At 33.1% G+C, this 14,625-nt stretch overlaps 3 protein-coding genes across 3 annotated transcripts; 1 reads left to right on the top strand and 2 right to left on the bottom strand.

The window, feature by feature from the left end:
- Window positions 1-13: 13 nt before the first annotated feature.
- Window positions 14-510, bottom strand: kud (kuduk). The gene is made up of 2 exons (XM_008195092.3): window positions 357-510; window positions 14-311 (listed from the first exon to the last, which is right to left on the bottom strand). The coding sequence occupies exons 1-2, from the start codon at window positions 357-359 to the stop codon at window positions 72-74; spliced, it is 243 nt and encodes an 80-aa protein (XP_008193314.1). The 5' UTR covers window positions 360-510; the 3' UTR covers window positions 14-71.
- Window positions 511-667: 157 nt separating this feature from the next.
- Window positions 668-8,180, top strand: RN-tre (Related to the N terminus of tre oncogene). Its single transcript, XM_967465.4, has 5 exons — window positions 668-1,583; window positions 2,516-2,864; window positions 2,912-3,061; window positions 4,423-4,735; window positions 6,308-8,180. Exons 1-5 carry the CDS (start codon window positions 1,105-1,107, stop codon window positions 6,790-6,792), a joined length of 1,776 nt encoding a protein of 591 aa, XP_972558.1. The 5' UTR covers window positions 668-1,104; the 3' UTR covers window positions 6,793-8,180.
- Window positions 8,181-8,556: 376 nt separating this feature from the next.
- Window positions 8,557-13,994, bottom strand: LOC103313005 (uncharacterized). Its single transcript, XM_064358982.1, has 5 exons — window positions 13,615-13,994; window positions 12,832-13,192; window positions 11,558-12,113; window positions 9,508-10,176; window positions 8,557-9,163 (listed from the first exon to the last, which is right to left on the bottom strand). Exons 1-5 carry the CDS (start codon window positions 13,952-13,954, stop codon window positions 8,621-8,623), a joined length of 2,469 nt encoding a protein of 822 aa, XP_064215052.1. The 5' UTR covers window positions 13,955-13,994; the 3' UTR covers window positions 8,557-8,620.
- Between the last annotated feature and the right edge of the window lie 631 nt (window positions 13,995-14,625).

Raw genomic sequence — 14,625 nt, 5'->3', positions numbered from 1 at the left:
ACAGGAAACTGCCTTGATTTTCGTAAAATTTATTGAATCAAAATACAAACATTTCGTAACAATAATTATTATCAAACATAAATGCCAACTGATAGTAACAGGAAGAGGATTCCAAACCCGGAAAATATTGATGCGACAAGTGACACTAATAATTCTTTTTTCAAATCTCGGGTTTGTTTCGTGCTTGTCACTTCATAGACGAAAAACCAAGCCGTGAAGAAAACCCCAATCCCCAAAAGAACCAAAGTTAGGGACGGAAAGACAGCCGGGTTCACAGGAGACACGTAGCGCATCATTGTGACCGCCTCGACCTAGAAATGCGTGCGAAATGGGCTAAACATCATTCCGATACGTACCATTGTGTGCAAGCGGCCCGAATTTCACAATCAAACGTGGTAAAAGCACCGGTACAATTGACAGTTTTTTGACGTATGTTTTATTAGAGGTTATACTAATGGTAAAAGTTACAGTAGGTAAATTCTAGCGTGCCAGTGAATGGCCAGTGTCTCAACAGGTAGTGTTGCCAACCTTTAAAAATTAATTCGGCTGAATATATCCCCTATTTCTAATTAAATCGTTCTGATCAAATATTGTTGCTGAAACTTTCAAAGAAAATCTCTTTTCAATTTAATTTTTAACTATGAATTTATTGGTTCCTTTTATGAACAAAACGTTTATTTTTTATTTTTAACTCTTAAAAATATAAAAACCAAGAAAACTTGAAAGTAGTTAGCTATTCCGGCTTGTTCAATGAATAAAATGAAAATTGACGAATTTTTGCCCACTTATTTAGTCGTTTTGTTTGACTTATCCCTCGGTCGGTAAAATGGGTCGTGTTGTTGATGGACGTGTAAAAGTGCCTAGTTTTGTCGAATAAATCGGCCCAAATGTTAAAATCCAGTCAACAAATGTAATAAATAAACACCGTGCGTTATTATCATTTTACTAAAATAAAAATAAACGTGTTGTTGGTGTGGTTGTGTGGCCTGGCCGAGTTTGGCCATGAATTGATTGACATTTGACAATTGTCAAAAAGGCAGCCCCCATGTAAAAGCTAATAAAAAGCGGAATGTTGTGTTGTCGCGTGCCAAAACTGTCAATGGGATGAATGAGGGCGATTTGTTGAAGCGATCGGCCGAAGAGCGTGAAAAAATCTTCAAGCGTTATGAGCGGGGCCGCGAAGAGGGGGCTGAGATCGACCCTTGGGAGGACCCAGGTTTTGAGGTGTACCACGCGACAGACAGGTATGGGTTCATTCATGACAAGCGACTGCCATCCAAAGTGGACCCGCAAGAAGCCAAGAAGTTGCAAATTGAATTAGAAAGACAGAAGAAGTGGCTCAAAATGCTCAAGAATTGGGACAGCCCCAATGTGAGGGAGAAGCTCCACTCGAGGGTTTATAAGGGGATTCCCAATCCGTTGCGGACGCAAGCCTGGTGCAAACTACTCAACGTGGAGAAGGTGAAGAGGGATAATGGGGGCACCTATTCGGAGATGATGAAATTGGCGAGATTGCACTCCACGGATGCGAGGCAGATTGATTCGGATGTTAATCGGCAGTTTAGAGAGCACTTGCATTACAGGTAGTGTTGATAAATAATTTAATAATCATAAGTCCAAATATAATTTTTTTAATAAACAATTATCAGTGTCAAAATCATATATGAATTACCTTTATACCCGATTTTGACACTGTCAATTTTTATGAAAAAAAATTAAACATGTGCTTCAATATAACAAAGTAATAGTAATTAATTATTATTAATTGCTATTATAGTAGTATTAGGTCATCATACTACTACTAGGAGACGTCTTATGATATCCATAAAACACACGGGTCTTATGGAAAAATCGTCTCGTGATTGGCGGAATAAAAATTACTTCGACAAATGTCACTTCAAAACGTCAAATAAAAATTTTCCAAAACATTGATTGAGTCTTTATTGTCTGACTGTGTATAAAACGTTGTATTGCATCGGAACTTACACGTATTTTATCCCCTTAATTAATTAACCTTTGCGGGGATAAAATACATTGTAAGACCCTTATACAATAAATAACTATTTCTTCATTCTGTAATTTAATTTTTTGCAATGTCTTCAAAAGTATTCCCCGTTTCCCCAGATTTACTGTGATTTCTTCGCGAATCTCTTGAATTCTCTCTCTGCCTGATTTTTCCAATTTCGTACAATTAACTTATTATTAAAATAAATTATTATTATTATTATTATTATTATTATTATTATTATTATTATTATTATTATTATTATTATTATTATTATTATTATTTATTCATGCTATAAACACAAAGTACTTGTGCACATGTCAAACTTAGTATATTTCCTACATGCATCAATTGTAAACATAAAAAATAAATATTTGTAGCTGCGGTTTCAGGGGTTTCATACTTTTTGATTGTGACTACGTAGTTTAGACACAAACACCATTCTTATATCTGATTTGTATAAAATGCCCTGTTGTATTTTCGAATGAATGAAAATTATTATTATTATAGGGAGCGGTATAGCATCAAGCAACAATCGCTTTTTAATGTTCTTACGGCCTACGCGATGTACAACTCTGAAGTGGGTTATTGCCAAGGTATGTCAGGCCTTGCTGGAGTTCTCCTAATGTATATGGATGAAGAAGATGCTTTTTGGGCAATGCATATCCTCCTCACTGACCCCAAATATGCAATGCACGGTTTATACAAAGAGGGATTTCCGAAATTGACACGATTTCTTGCACATCACGATCGAATCCTAGCTAAATTTCTACCCAAACTCAAGAAACATTTCGATAAGCATGGAGTCGATGCCATTTTATACTCGTTGAAGTGGTTTTTTGTTTGTTTCGTTGAAAGGGTCAGTTTTTGAACAGTTGTGAGAAAAATTTAATTTTTTGTTTGTAGGTTCCGTTTAATCTCTGTTTGAGAATCTGGGATATTCATTTACTAGATGGTGAAAGAGTTATAACAGCAATGGCCTTCACAATACTCAAGTTACATAAACGGAATTTGTTGAAGCTCAACGATATGGACTCGATTGTTCATTACATACAAGTGAGTCATTTTTTTATTTATTTTTTTTTCTACGATCCGATCGGTCATAATAAAAATGACAATTTTAAATGTCACTCTACTGTCAAACTGTCTAGGCAATCTGATAATTGCTATCGTGTTACATTTTCATTGGTCACAAGTTGTCATGTGCTTGCCATAACGCATTTTGATTGGTCACAAACATTTAACGAACCAATTAAAGTACGTATTCGTGTGATGTGAGAAAATTAAATTCCATTTATGTCGAAGAAAAACTTGTCTTTACTTACTATTTAATTGGTTATAAAAAATAAAAGTTTTGACTAATAATGTAATTAAAATTTGTTGCGTTTAGCTTTACGATGCGTTAAATTTTTTCACACTGCTTTGATGCGGAATTACAGTTTTTTCAACCGTTTGCGTTTGTAATGTTGTGCAAATGCTGTGATAAAATTATTGGCCAGAAACGAATTAAATAACTTTTGAAATGAATTAGGTCGTTGCACTTATTACAAGTGTGTGCTTAAATGACACAAAAAAATATAGGTTCATTGCTCTGTTTGCTGTTTCAAATTTTTGTATTTTAGGTTGTGGCATTTCTTCACTTTTTGTGTGATAAATAAATCAATAAAACATTTGTTTAAGTGGAAAATAAGAATTCTTTGAGTTTCTAAGTAAATGTTTTACTTATTAAAATTCAAGTTTTAAACAGAAAATACATTATTTTTACTTTGATGATGAAGTATGTTTCTGAAGTAAAAAATTGTTATTTGCCATATTTTCTAAGAAAAAGAGGCACATTTTGAGGTGGAACATGTTTATTTTCAAGCAATGTAGTACGTTTTTGAAATAATACTTTTTCACGAAATTTTTATTAAAAAAACATACTGGATTAGTATGTTTTTGAAATATAAATTAATTTTCCACAAGATTTTATGTGAAAATAACAATTATTTTACTCAGTTTTATCAAAAATTTTGAGTTTTTTCAAGTTTTTCAGCATTTTACAGAACTTTATTAAAGTGGTTACAAACCCTAGTTGTGTTTTTTTTAAGTTTTAGGATGTTTTATGGTTAATGCATATTTTTGAGTCAGAAACTAATTTTTCTACGAAATTTTTATTAAAAAAAATTGAGGGAAATACTTTTCTTTTTCTTAAACGGTTTTAAGCGCTAAACTCATCTTTAATTAAAAACTATGTCTAAAATAACGTAACAAGAGCATAGGCTTCAATACAATTATTTCTCTCTTGTTGACGCCACCACCAAATCATGGCGTTAAAAGATTTTGTTAAAACATCTCTAACTTTGGTCTAAAACAAGATTATTATAAGTTTAAGCACATTTTTAAGCCAAAAAATTTTTTTTTCGTACTTGTTGCAGGTAAAACTATACAAAGACTTTATGTTTGAGGACGACGTGGTCGTCCATCAGTTGGAAAAGTCAATGGAAGAGTTGAAAAAGGCGAAATTGGACCATCCAGGACCAGCCCATAAGGACGAACTCCCATCTCGGCCATTTGGTATTTTCAAAGAACCCACGTTCGAGCAAATTGTCGGTATTCGAGCCGAACAATTCACCGAAAAAGAGAAAGAAACAAACGAAATCGTAACACTAGTGAGTGAAGCGGCTCGAGAAGCGGCCGAAAAGGAAAAGGAAAGTCAGCTGTCAGTTGGTGAATCTATTGGGCTTGCAGGTACAGACACTGATAATAATTCTATAGTCGGTAGCGTTTTTACTCTCGCCAGTGAGTCGAGTCTATGTGATGACAGTAGTATTGATGAGTGCACACGGCTTTGATTTGATTTTTGTTATTTTAAGTGCCAATGAGTTGTACATTCCGATGGAAATTCATCTAAAATGTGCCTTTTTTACTTTATTTTTGATACGTATTGTGTATATAAATAATTAAGTGTAAATAAGCTAAGCAATCACAAAATAAATTGTTTCAAACGACACACTTACTTTTTGTTTTGTAGTTGCCATTTGCTCGTTCGTATTGTGGAATGTTGTTTTAGATTTGTATTGTTCAATATATTTCATTCTTTGTGGGTTTGGTCTTGTAATTTTCCCGCCTCATTTTATCAATTAACTAACATATTTTTTATTTGTTTGTTTGTTGGGGGTTGTGGGTCTTTGCATGTTATCTCTGTTAGTTTGTTTCAGTAATGTACAAGCGAATTATTATTATTCTAGTTTTGCCTGAAATCAGCATTTGAACGGGAGGTAGCAACAGTTGGTAGGTTTTGCATGTGTGCACGTTATTTAGTTGCAAAAGCCAATTCATACGAATTTTTAATTGAAATAAATCAGTCTATGCGGTCAAGGTTTGATTGAGTTTTGTTTTTTTGTCACCGTTTGGTGTTTACAATTTATCGTTTTTCGCTGAAAGGTCGTGCAAAATTACCCGGAAAGTAGAGTGAATTAGACAAAGTGAGAGTCATTACAAATTGTTAAGGTGCAATAAAGACAGATCCACCAAAATTGTAAATCCTGTATATTATGAGTCGGCTTTTTATTTAAACTAGCCTAATATTTAAAGTATTTTTTTAATGACTGGTGTAGAGTTCGAAGGTTTGAATGAAATTTATGTTTAGTTTATTAATTATTTATTATTTTTCCCCCATCAGAGAAAGAAAAAAAACTGCATTCAGTGACTGGTGTAAGGTGTACATATTTTTATGCTATTAAATAATATGGTAAGGCTTTTCAAACTTTTTGTTATTAATGTTACGGCCGTTTATATTGAATGCAATGAAAATTATTTCATTTTAAATATACAATGTTTTTTGAATCACAAGCCACTTTAATTAGAAATTGATTATACAGTGTGTTCTAAGCATGATTTTCAATACAAAATCTGTGAACAGGCCATTTTGTTGAAAGTTCTGCTTTTTTCTTGATAATTTTTGGAAAAAACACTCAAAACACAGAAAATGGACATCTTTTTTGTTTTTTTTTTTGGCTAAAAACTAACTAAACAAGCTAAAATAACGTCAATTTCGACATAATTTGGTAATTTTTCAGCAAGTCCTGGTGAGATATCTCCAAAAACTTTAGTCTTTAAACATTCGATAATCCAAAAAGTAACATGGTCGAATTTGGTTAAAAAAATGTTTTAATTCTCTTAAAAACCAACTATTGCATTCAATATCAGCAGGCTATGAATTAACACCACATCACATAACCACTAACACAAAGCCTCATCATCTCCCTTAACCCCGTCCCTTTAACCAAGCCCACTTACTCAAACTCCGCCCATTTCCAGGTTCGAAATTCTCATTCGATCCGTCGATCGACGACGCCAGTTCGCTCCTCGAATGCGACCACACCGGTTCTCGTCGTTCATTGGCCGACACTTCTGTCACGTCAACCGCTGACCTATCGGTGTTTTCGACAGTGACGCGATCACAAGCGCACGAAAACAGTCTGGATACGCACAGCAACATGTCGGATAATTCAGTCGGCGGGGCCAGTTCGGTGGGTTCGGGCATTGGGGGCGGCGCCCGTTCGCAAACCACGCCCAGAGCCACGCCCCATAATCCCAGCCCTGATGTTTTGCGAATCTACGTGCCGTATTCGCCGCTGGACACGCCCATCGCCAGCCCACACAACGGGGGCGTGCCTTGCTCGTTTCCCGAAACCAATAAGATAAGGATTAAGGTGGATAATGACGAATTGCCAACGCCATTGGTCGAGCATGGACAAATCACACATTTCAGACTTGAGGCCGATGAGTTTGATTTGAAGTAGGGCGTTTTTTGAAATTTTGAAAGCAATAACTCGGTTTTTTATTACGTGACGTTTTGAGATTTTGAGGTATTCTTACCACCTGTGATTATTTTCTTACTTCCGCAGTAGAAAATACCGGCTGTTTCAGTTTGGTGCTTGCACCCTTGCATATTTTTAAATAAAGTGTCGAAATTTATTAGATAAAATTATGAATTTACTTTTTTTTTTCAAATAGCACTCTATATTTTTTTGCACCGTTTAATTTTTTTTTCAGTTATTTACTATTATTTTTTCATATTGTGACATATGTTTAAAATGAGAAGTAAAATATCTATCAAAAGGTGCAAAAACTTATACAGGGTAGCATTAAAAAAATAGTTGACAGTCACCATTTTGACATATGTCATCGTAAAGTTGAATTAATGATTCCATCTAATAGATTTTGTCAATTTATTCAAAAATATATATGGTTTGTAGCACTTTTTTACAAATATAAAAAAATACAGGGGTGTCAATACAAAGTGAAACACCCGCTACCATTCATTTTTATCATTTAATTCCATTTTATTTATTCCCATTATGATTAAAACGTGTGCTGTGAGTGAGATAATTTACATTATGAATACGTAACCCCATAATTATACTGCGTGTTCTTGAAAAAAAACTCGATATTTTGAGGTTAAGTTAGAAAGTTTCACTAACTAGCCACTAGGTGGTGTTTTGAAACAATTACCATTTCAAGCAAAATTCTAAAACTGTGTTAAAAAATGTGTACTATATGTAAAATAGCATTCCAAAATAATTTGATATTCTATTTTGTTACATTAACTTTTTGTAAAGGGAGACGGCTACTAATAAATAGTTTATTTTTCGATTAAATTAGGAAGTACAATAAAAAGTTCCATCCTCTTGGATATTACTCAAGTCTATCTCGTCTTGCCTAACAAAGTAAGTACCTTTTTTCTGCGAGCATTTGTGCCATAATAATAAATAAATGTTGAAAATGATTTTTTTGGATGTCCGATAAATCACCATCATCATGTAAATAGCGTAGAGTGAAAAAACGTATTGTGTAATATAAAAAAATAAAACATTCCAGTATAATACGCCAATACTCTTCTTCATGTAAAATAAAATAGTTTGTAATTATAGGTAACTGTATTGCCGATATTGTCTTTACTTGTTTTCGCGTTTCGTTGGTTTTTTGAAGAGTCAATTGTAATTTTTATAACAGTATTTTAATAATATAAGTTTGTTTATTCAGTAGAGCACACAGGAGTGAAGTTGGCTTAGAGAAGAGAGGAAACTATTTGAGTGATACATGCAATAAGATGTATTCTACACGTTATGTACATTATATCTGTCATAGAATGACCTTAAATTTTCTTAATAAATTTATTTCAAAACTATTAACTTGATTTATTTATTCCCCAAAACTTGTTAAAACAAAAATTTTATTTGATGGCTCCAACACAGAATTGCTGTATTCTGGGTTGTACAATTTCATGTTTTTGTTTTCATGTACATTTTTTTTATCTCATTCGTTATTGTCGGCGCCAATTATTCTTTAATGTAATTTCCTTAATTAATTAATCACTTTTTCCATTAGTTATTTGTAATTTTTTTTTCTTTCTTAATTGTTTCTTTTTAATAGAAGTATTGGAAATTCTAAAAATGATAGTCATCTGTAAATTTGTACTTAACCATATCCTTATCGGGAGGTTTCGACGTAACACCCTGTATATCTTTAATCAAATAGTAATAATAATAATAATAGAAAATGGACACAATCCAAAATTTATTGACACAAACAATATGAAACATAAAATGACAAACACAACACACACAATCACTTCTTCTTCCCTTTCTTCCCTTTTTTTCCTTTGCCTTTCCCTTTTCCTTTCCCTTTCTTATCCTTCTTCCCTTTCTTCCCCTTCTTCTTCTTATCACCTGCTCCTTTACAATCAGCTGGATCATATTGAGAATCTCTCGTTTCCTTTCTCGGAATTGGCTTTAATTCAGGCCCTCTTGGCGTACACAACTCCAATTCCAAATTAGCTTTCTTCTGTACACCTTCACTTTTTTTCCCAATCCGTAACACAAACATTTCTTTATTCGGATCCGTGATTTCGGTAAACTTTGTACCATCAGGTTTTGTACAAACCGGTGGATTTATTATAACATTATTATTGGGGGAAGCACCAGCTCCGGACATTTTAAATGAGAATGGTAAATTTTTATCGCCTTGTTGAATTCCTGGACGCACATCAAAACACTGAGGAGGCGAAGATCCTGCATTACTTTGACTTGACACTGTTTGTTTTTGTTTTTTCACACCAATATTGCCAGGAGAACAACAACAACTGCCCTCGCTACCAACCACAGAATCCACCTAACGATAAGGAAAATTATTATTACAGTGTCGGCAACACTTTATATTTTTTATTAAAATTAGATAATTTAAATAATCCATTCTCTAACTGTTTCGTATGCAAAATTGTCTAAGGATTCCGAAACTGTCCCTATTTTTCACCTACAGCTAACAGTTTTTGGGATATTGGCCAAAAATTTAGTCACTTTTTTTATTGTTTTTAAATGTTTTTCTGGAATTAGAATTAGTCCCAAAAAATTAAAATCCTACCTTGTCTCATGTAAAATTATCCAAGGAATCTAAATTTGTCTTCGTTTTAATTGTACGAGCGATAGTTTTAAAACTATTAAACAACAAAAACTTACCTGTTCAATCCTGTTTTTATCTTTGTGTACCCTAATAGTTAAGGCATTTCCACCCATACTAGCACCAATTTCTTGGTAATTCCCCGGTGGATCGCTGGCTGGTCCACTTGGACTTCCCCCAACTTCAGCTTTAAATTGTGGTGCTAAAAGTGTACCACACTCTTCACAAGGAGTCAACATTTGTGAAGTCATCCCTTCGGGAGGACACATCATACAGGGGATTTGTTGTTGTTGTTGCTGTTGTAATTGTTGTGGGGCGGAAAATTGTTGTTGCATCATTATATTACATTCACTGCATGGTAACATGGATTGACCCATTGGTGAGAACATATCCGATTGGGGAGAAGTGGGCATTCCATAAATATTACCACCACCACCACCCATCATCATATCCTGGGGGAACATACCATCGGGAAAACACGGTGTCATGGGACAGTTTAAGTTTGGTTGTGGTTGTGGTGGGTACATTTGGTTGATTTGACCACCAAAGCCCATTGTGTTAAAGTCGGGTTGGTCACAGGGGATGGTGGGGCATTGGGAGTTCCACGGGGTATTGAGAGGGTTTTGGAAGATTTCTTCAGGTTCGTTTTTTTTACTCGCTTTTTTGTAACGGTACAATGATTGACCGCCTTTGTCTTTGAACAGAACAGATTTGTCTTCAAGATTCATCTAAAAAAATATTATTATTTTGTTAACATTGATAATTTGTGACAGAATTAAAAGAAAATAACGAAAAAAAACTAGTTCAAACAACATAAAACCGATAAAAATAAAATACGAGAACGTTTAAAAACCAACTGAAACGCCCGAAAAATGCAAAAATAACATCAGTCTAAATCAAAGCACGATTTTTTGGTTTGAAAAATTCAAAAAACAGAAAAAGTTTTCCAAAATTAAGTGAACTTCCCGTCAGCAAAATTCCTTCGACGTCCGAAAGAAACAAAAAAAATCACGTTATTTTTGGTCTAAAACGCTCAAAGAAACCAAAAACAAAATGTTGACCACAATATAAGATATTTTGTTAACATACTTTTGCAAAATTGTTGTAAATAAAGTAAGCTTTTCGTTAAAAAATTGTTCTTAAGTGCCTGAAAATGTAAACACAATATTTCTCTAGCTGAAAGCATAGAATTTTTTAGACAGAAAATCACAAATTAACAAGATTTTACGATTTATTTTTGTAAAATGTTTCAAAATTAAGTGAAATTTTTCCTAGAAAACATTGTTAAACATTCGAAAAATGCCAAAATAACGTCACTCTAGATCGAAATATAAAATATTTTGGTCCGAAATCCTCAAAGAAACCAAAAAAGTGACAAAATTCAGATATTTTTTGAATTCTTTTTGGCAAGACTTTGAAAAATCAACTTTTCTGACCAAAAGTAAGAGTTTTTTCGATCTATTTTTGTCAAATCTAACAGAATCAAGTGAGGTTTTCGATAAAAAAAAACATTTTTAAAAGTAAATAGTTGAAAAAGACAAAATTAATGTCTCTCTCTCTAGATAAAAAAGTATGAGATTTTTTTAGCCCAACAGCTGAAAGAAACCACAAAAGTTTTTTACTTGATGATCTGACATGGCCAAATTTATAGATTATCATTGACTTATTTTTGTAAAATTTCAAGAAACACAATGAACTTTATTTCGTTAAAAAATATCTTGAAACGTCAGAAAAAAGCAAAAATAACGATATTTTAGATCAAAACATAAGATTTTTTGTTCTTAAAGCTCAAAGAGACCAAATTAGGAGGTTTTTGATCTATTTTTGCGGCGAAATAAAAAGGTAAAAATAACTGAGATTTCTGTAAAAAAGTTAATATTTTTTTAAGATTCAAAAATGTCAAAAACAGCATTTTTAAACTTAAATATAGAACGTTTTCCTGAAAATTTAGTAAAATCATATAAAATCAATTAGTCTTTAACCAAAAAAATGTAAAAAAATGTCAGTTTTTAGTTAGTGTTTTGAAGAAAAATTTATTCGTTTACGAAGAATTAGTTTATTTAAAGCATAACAAAGTAAAAATTTCGTCCAAGAAGCAAAAAAAATTACCTGAAACTGTGTCACAATCAGTTTTCCAAAACAAGACATCCTTATATAAATGCTAATCTTCCCAACTTTACTCCCAGTCGAATCCATCAAAACAAAGGTGTCTTTCATCGTTTTCGCCGAAGGTGTCTGATCAGCTTGCACCTCCACACTCTGAATCAACTCAACGAACAAATTCGCAATCGAAATCAAAGCACTTCCTATCGCAATCTTATCAGGCAACCATCCAGGCTGCATTTTCTTAAACACCGTCACAGTGACATCAAACACCTCACTGACTTTCTGCACTTGCTCTGGAGTGAGCGAAAACAGACAAGATTTCCCACTTTTTGTGTTATCTTCTTTTCCATATTTTCTTCCTGGTGAAAAATCCGCCTCACACACGTCCAAAGCATCATTATCCAGAAACTGGAATGAGACGCAATGCTCGCCTGGCGGAGTGTCGCAGTCACATTTTCCCTCCATTTTCACATCATCGACGAGAAATTCCAGGAGGAATAAATTTTCTGTTGCAAGTCTCTCCATTTTTACGTAGAATTTTTCGAGAATTTTGACATTTTACGCACAAATTTTGGATGGGAAATGTCACAGGGGAAATAACAAAATGGGGTGCTAGGCAATTTTTTATTTAGGAAAATTTTTTAGGGATGAAACGGCTAGTGGGGGGCGGGTAGTGGTTGTAATACCAGTTGCAGGCTTCACTTCGGAAGGGTTGGCCAATTCTAACAGAAAGACAAAAAAATTCTCTTTAAATTAAGTTGACAATTTTTGTAAAATAGTATAAAATTGCATTATTATTTTTTTTGTCTGTTGAAAATAAATTTGCTATTATTATTATTATTTTCAGCGATTTCAGATCTCTTGGCACAATGTGTTCAAAAATGGTCGTTCATCAAGTCGACTATGGAATTTAAATTCAATGTGCTGCTTTGTCGTAGGGTGTTATTCTAGGTTTGTCGTCTCTGTCAAATCATTGAATTGACTTTTTATTATTTTTTTTTGCATTTTTAGGCAAAGTTGTTTTAAATGTAGGGTTTCTTTTGGTTTGTGTTTTATATTTTCATGATTTTTGTTTTTGTGTATTTTTTGTTTTTAACAAAATAAATGTTTTTATTCAAAAAGGTCCCAATTAATTAACTGTTAATTAAATCAATATTAAGCAAAAAGTTTTTAATATTATTTAAATAAATTGTTGCCACTGCAAGTGATATTTTTTACTCCAAAACGTTCTTAGATAACGCAACAGTTTGATCAAAATTTCGCAAAAAAATACTTACAAAGCCATGTCGTATCTCCTCTTGCACGGATCAGTATTCAAATATTCCGTCAAACTTGGTTCTTCTTGCCAACGCAAAGTCGGAATTTCTTCACTAAAATTTTCATTCCTTTTTTGAAAATTTCTATTTTGTGCTAAATCACTTTCGCTACTTTTATCTTTATTCCACCAAAACGGTTGAATATCTTTGCACTTTTTCAAACCCATCGTAACATCGGTATTACGAATGTGTTTTTCTTCGATCATTTTTTTCTTTTCGTTTTCCTCCCTTTCCTCACGATCCATTTTATCGTAGAGTTTTTTCAAGCGGCGTTCTTCCATACATTCCAATTCGTAATTGAACGAGCGGTAAAAAACGCGCTCTGAAACAAAAATTTCAATGTAAATGGTTCAAAAATAAGCTTAAGAAGTCAAAGCCAGCTAACTTATTTAAAAAACAAATAAAGTTAAAGTTTCTATTACTTTAATAATTGTTGTTTTGCTGTTTTGTTTTCTTTTTATACTATTACTTTTAGAAATATTATTTTTTACACTTTTTCAATAGTATTCAAGATACTTTTCTTTGAATATTATTTAAAAATCATGTTATTTTCTGTTATTAATATTATACTTTATGTTTTCTGTTCGCATTTATTTCTAGTTTGGGTTTATTTGTTTGTTTGTTTCTTTGTTTTGTTTTGTGAGAGGTTAACTAAAGTAGTGTTAGCTAGACTTCACCTCCTCACATTTTCTTCTTGAATAAAGGCTTTTATTATTATTATTATTAAATAAATAATTTAGATACCATTGTGTTTGAACCTGACGTCATAGCTGGGAACAACCTCCACACTGTACTTTTTGAACAAATCGTGCAAAAAATAGTCGTTTTTCCCCGGTTTGTCTACCCAGAAAGCCCTCGCATTGTCAGTCCATCGTTCCAATACTTGGGGATTCACCGAATAGTCGATATTCAAATTAGACAATTTTTCATTCTCTTGGTACTGAATTGGAGCACAAAACTTGCCCAGATTTGTTTGAGTGATTCGTGGTAAAGCCACAGGAGTGAATTCTTGTGCAGATTTTTGATTTTGGTTAACATCACGTAAAACGTAGTCTTTTGGAGGCAATGGAGGCAAGGTGAACATAATGACTTACGAAATTTGACGTTTAAAATGCTGTTTAAATCGTTGTTGTCATGCACCTTTATTGATTAAGTTAAGGGTGAAAGTGGCAGGCTAATAACTGGGTTAATCAATTTTTAGGTTCTGGAAGGAAATGTATTTGATTTTTATGATAGACGAAAATTTTATTCATAAGTAAAAAACATTGGGAATTTGGTACTTTTCTGGCGCGAAAGTTTTAATTTGAAGATAATTCTTTAAATATCTCGGAAACCAAGCGTTGGACGCGATTTTGTCCTATAAGAGGAAAGGTGCGTCTTGATGTAATCTAAATGCAGGTTTAGTCGAAATTGTAATTTTCGATAGTCATTTTCCTATCTCTTCAAGGAGCCATAAAAGACCTACTTATTTTTATATTTTTGTAATGTCCAGTTTGAGCGGTGAAGTTTGAGGGGTCACTCGATGGGGCTTGGATGAGTTTGAAAAACTCACCCTTAAATGTTTTGACAAATTTTGGAATTTATTTTTTGGTACGGGGGACTGTTTAGAGTGGGGAATAAAATGGTATTAATTAAAAAATGTTTGATTAGAAACAGAGATATTGGATTTATTTTTTGAAGGGTTGATTTTTATGAAAGTCGAAAGCTACGATTTGAACCGTCATATTTTTCTTTATTTTGACTGTTATTGTCGTA

The sequence above is a fragment of the Tribolium castaneum genome, chromosome 1 (assembly GCF_031307605.1).
Source record: "Tribolium castaneum strain GA2 chromosome 1, icTriCast1.1, whole genome shotgun sequence".
NCBI classification, from domain to species: domain Eukaryota; kingdom Metazoa; phylum Arthropoda; class Insecta; order Coleoptera; family Tenebrionidae; genus Tribolium; species Tribolium castaneum.
The sequence above is the reverse complement of the archived record's forward strand: the minus strand, read 5'-3'. Positions and strand labels throughout refer to the sequence as shown.

Coding starts and splice junctions, on each gene's coding strand:
- RN-tre (XM_967465.4), top strand. CDS start 1,105: ATGAATGAGGGCGATTTGTTGAAGCGATCGGCCGAAGAGCGTGAAAAA. Junction 1,584..2,515: donor AGAGAGCACTTGCATTACAG/GTAGTGTTGATA, acceptor TTATTATTATAG/GGAGCGGTATAGCATCAAGC. Junction 2,865..2,911: donor TTGTTTGTTTCGTTGAAAGG/GTCAGTTTTTGA, acceptor TTTTGTTTGTAG/GTTCCGTTTAATCTCTGTTT.
- LOC103313005 (XM_064358982.1), bottom strand. CDS start 13,954: ATGTTCACCTTGCCTCCATTGCCTCCAAAAGACTACGTTTTACGTGAT. Junction 12,114..12,831: donor AGGAGATACGACATGGCTTT/GTAAGTATTTTT, acceptor AATTTGTGCGTA/AAATGTCAAAATTCTCGAAA. Junction 9,164..9,507: donor ATAAAAACAGGATTGAACAG/GTAAGTTTTTGT, acceptor CCTTATCGTTAG/GTGGATTCTGTGGTTGGTAG.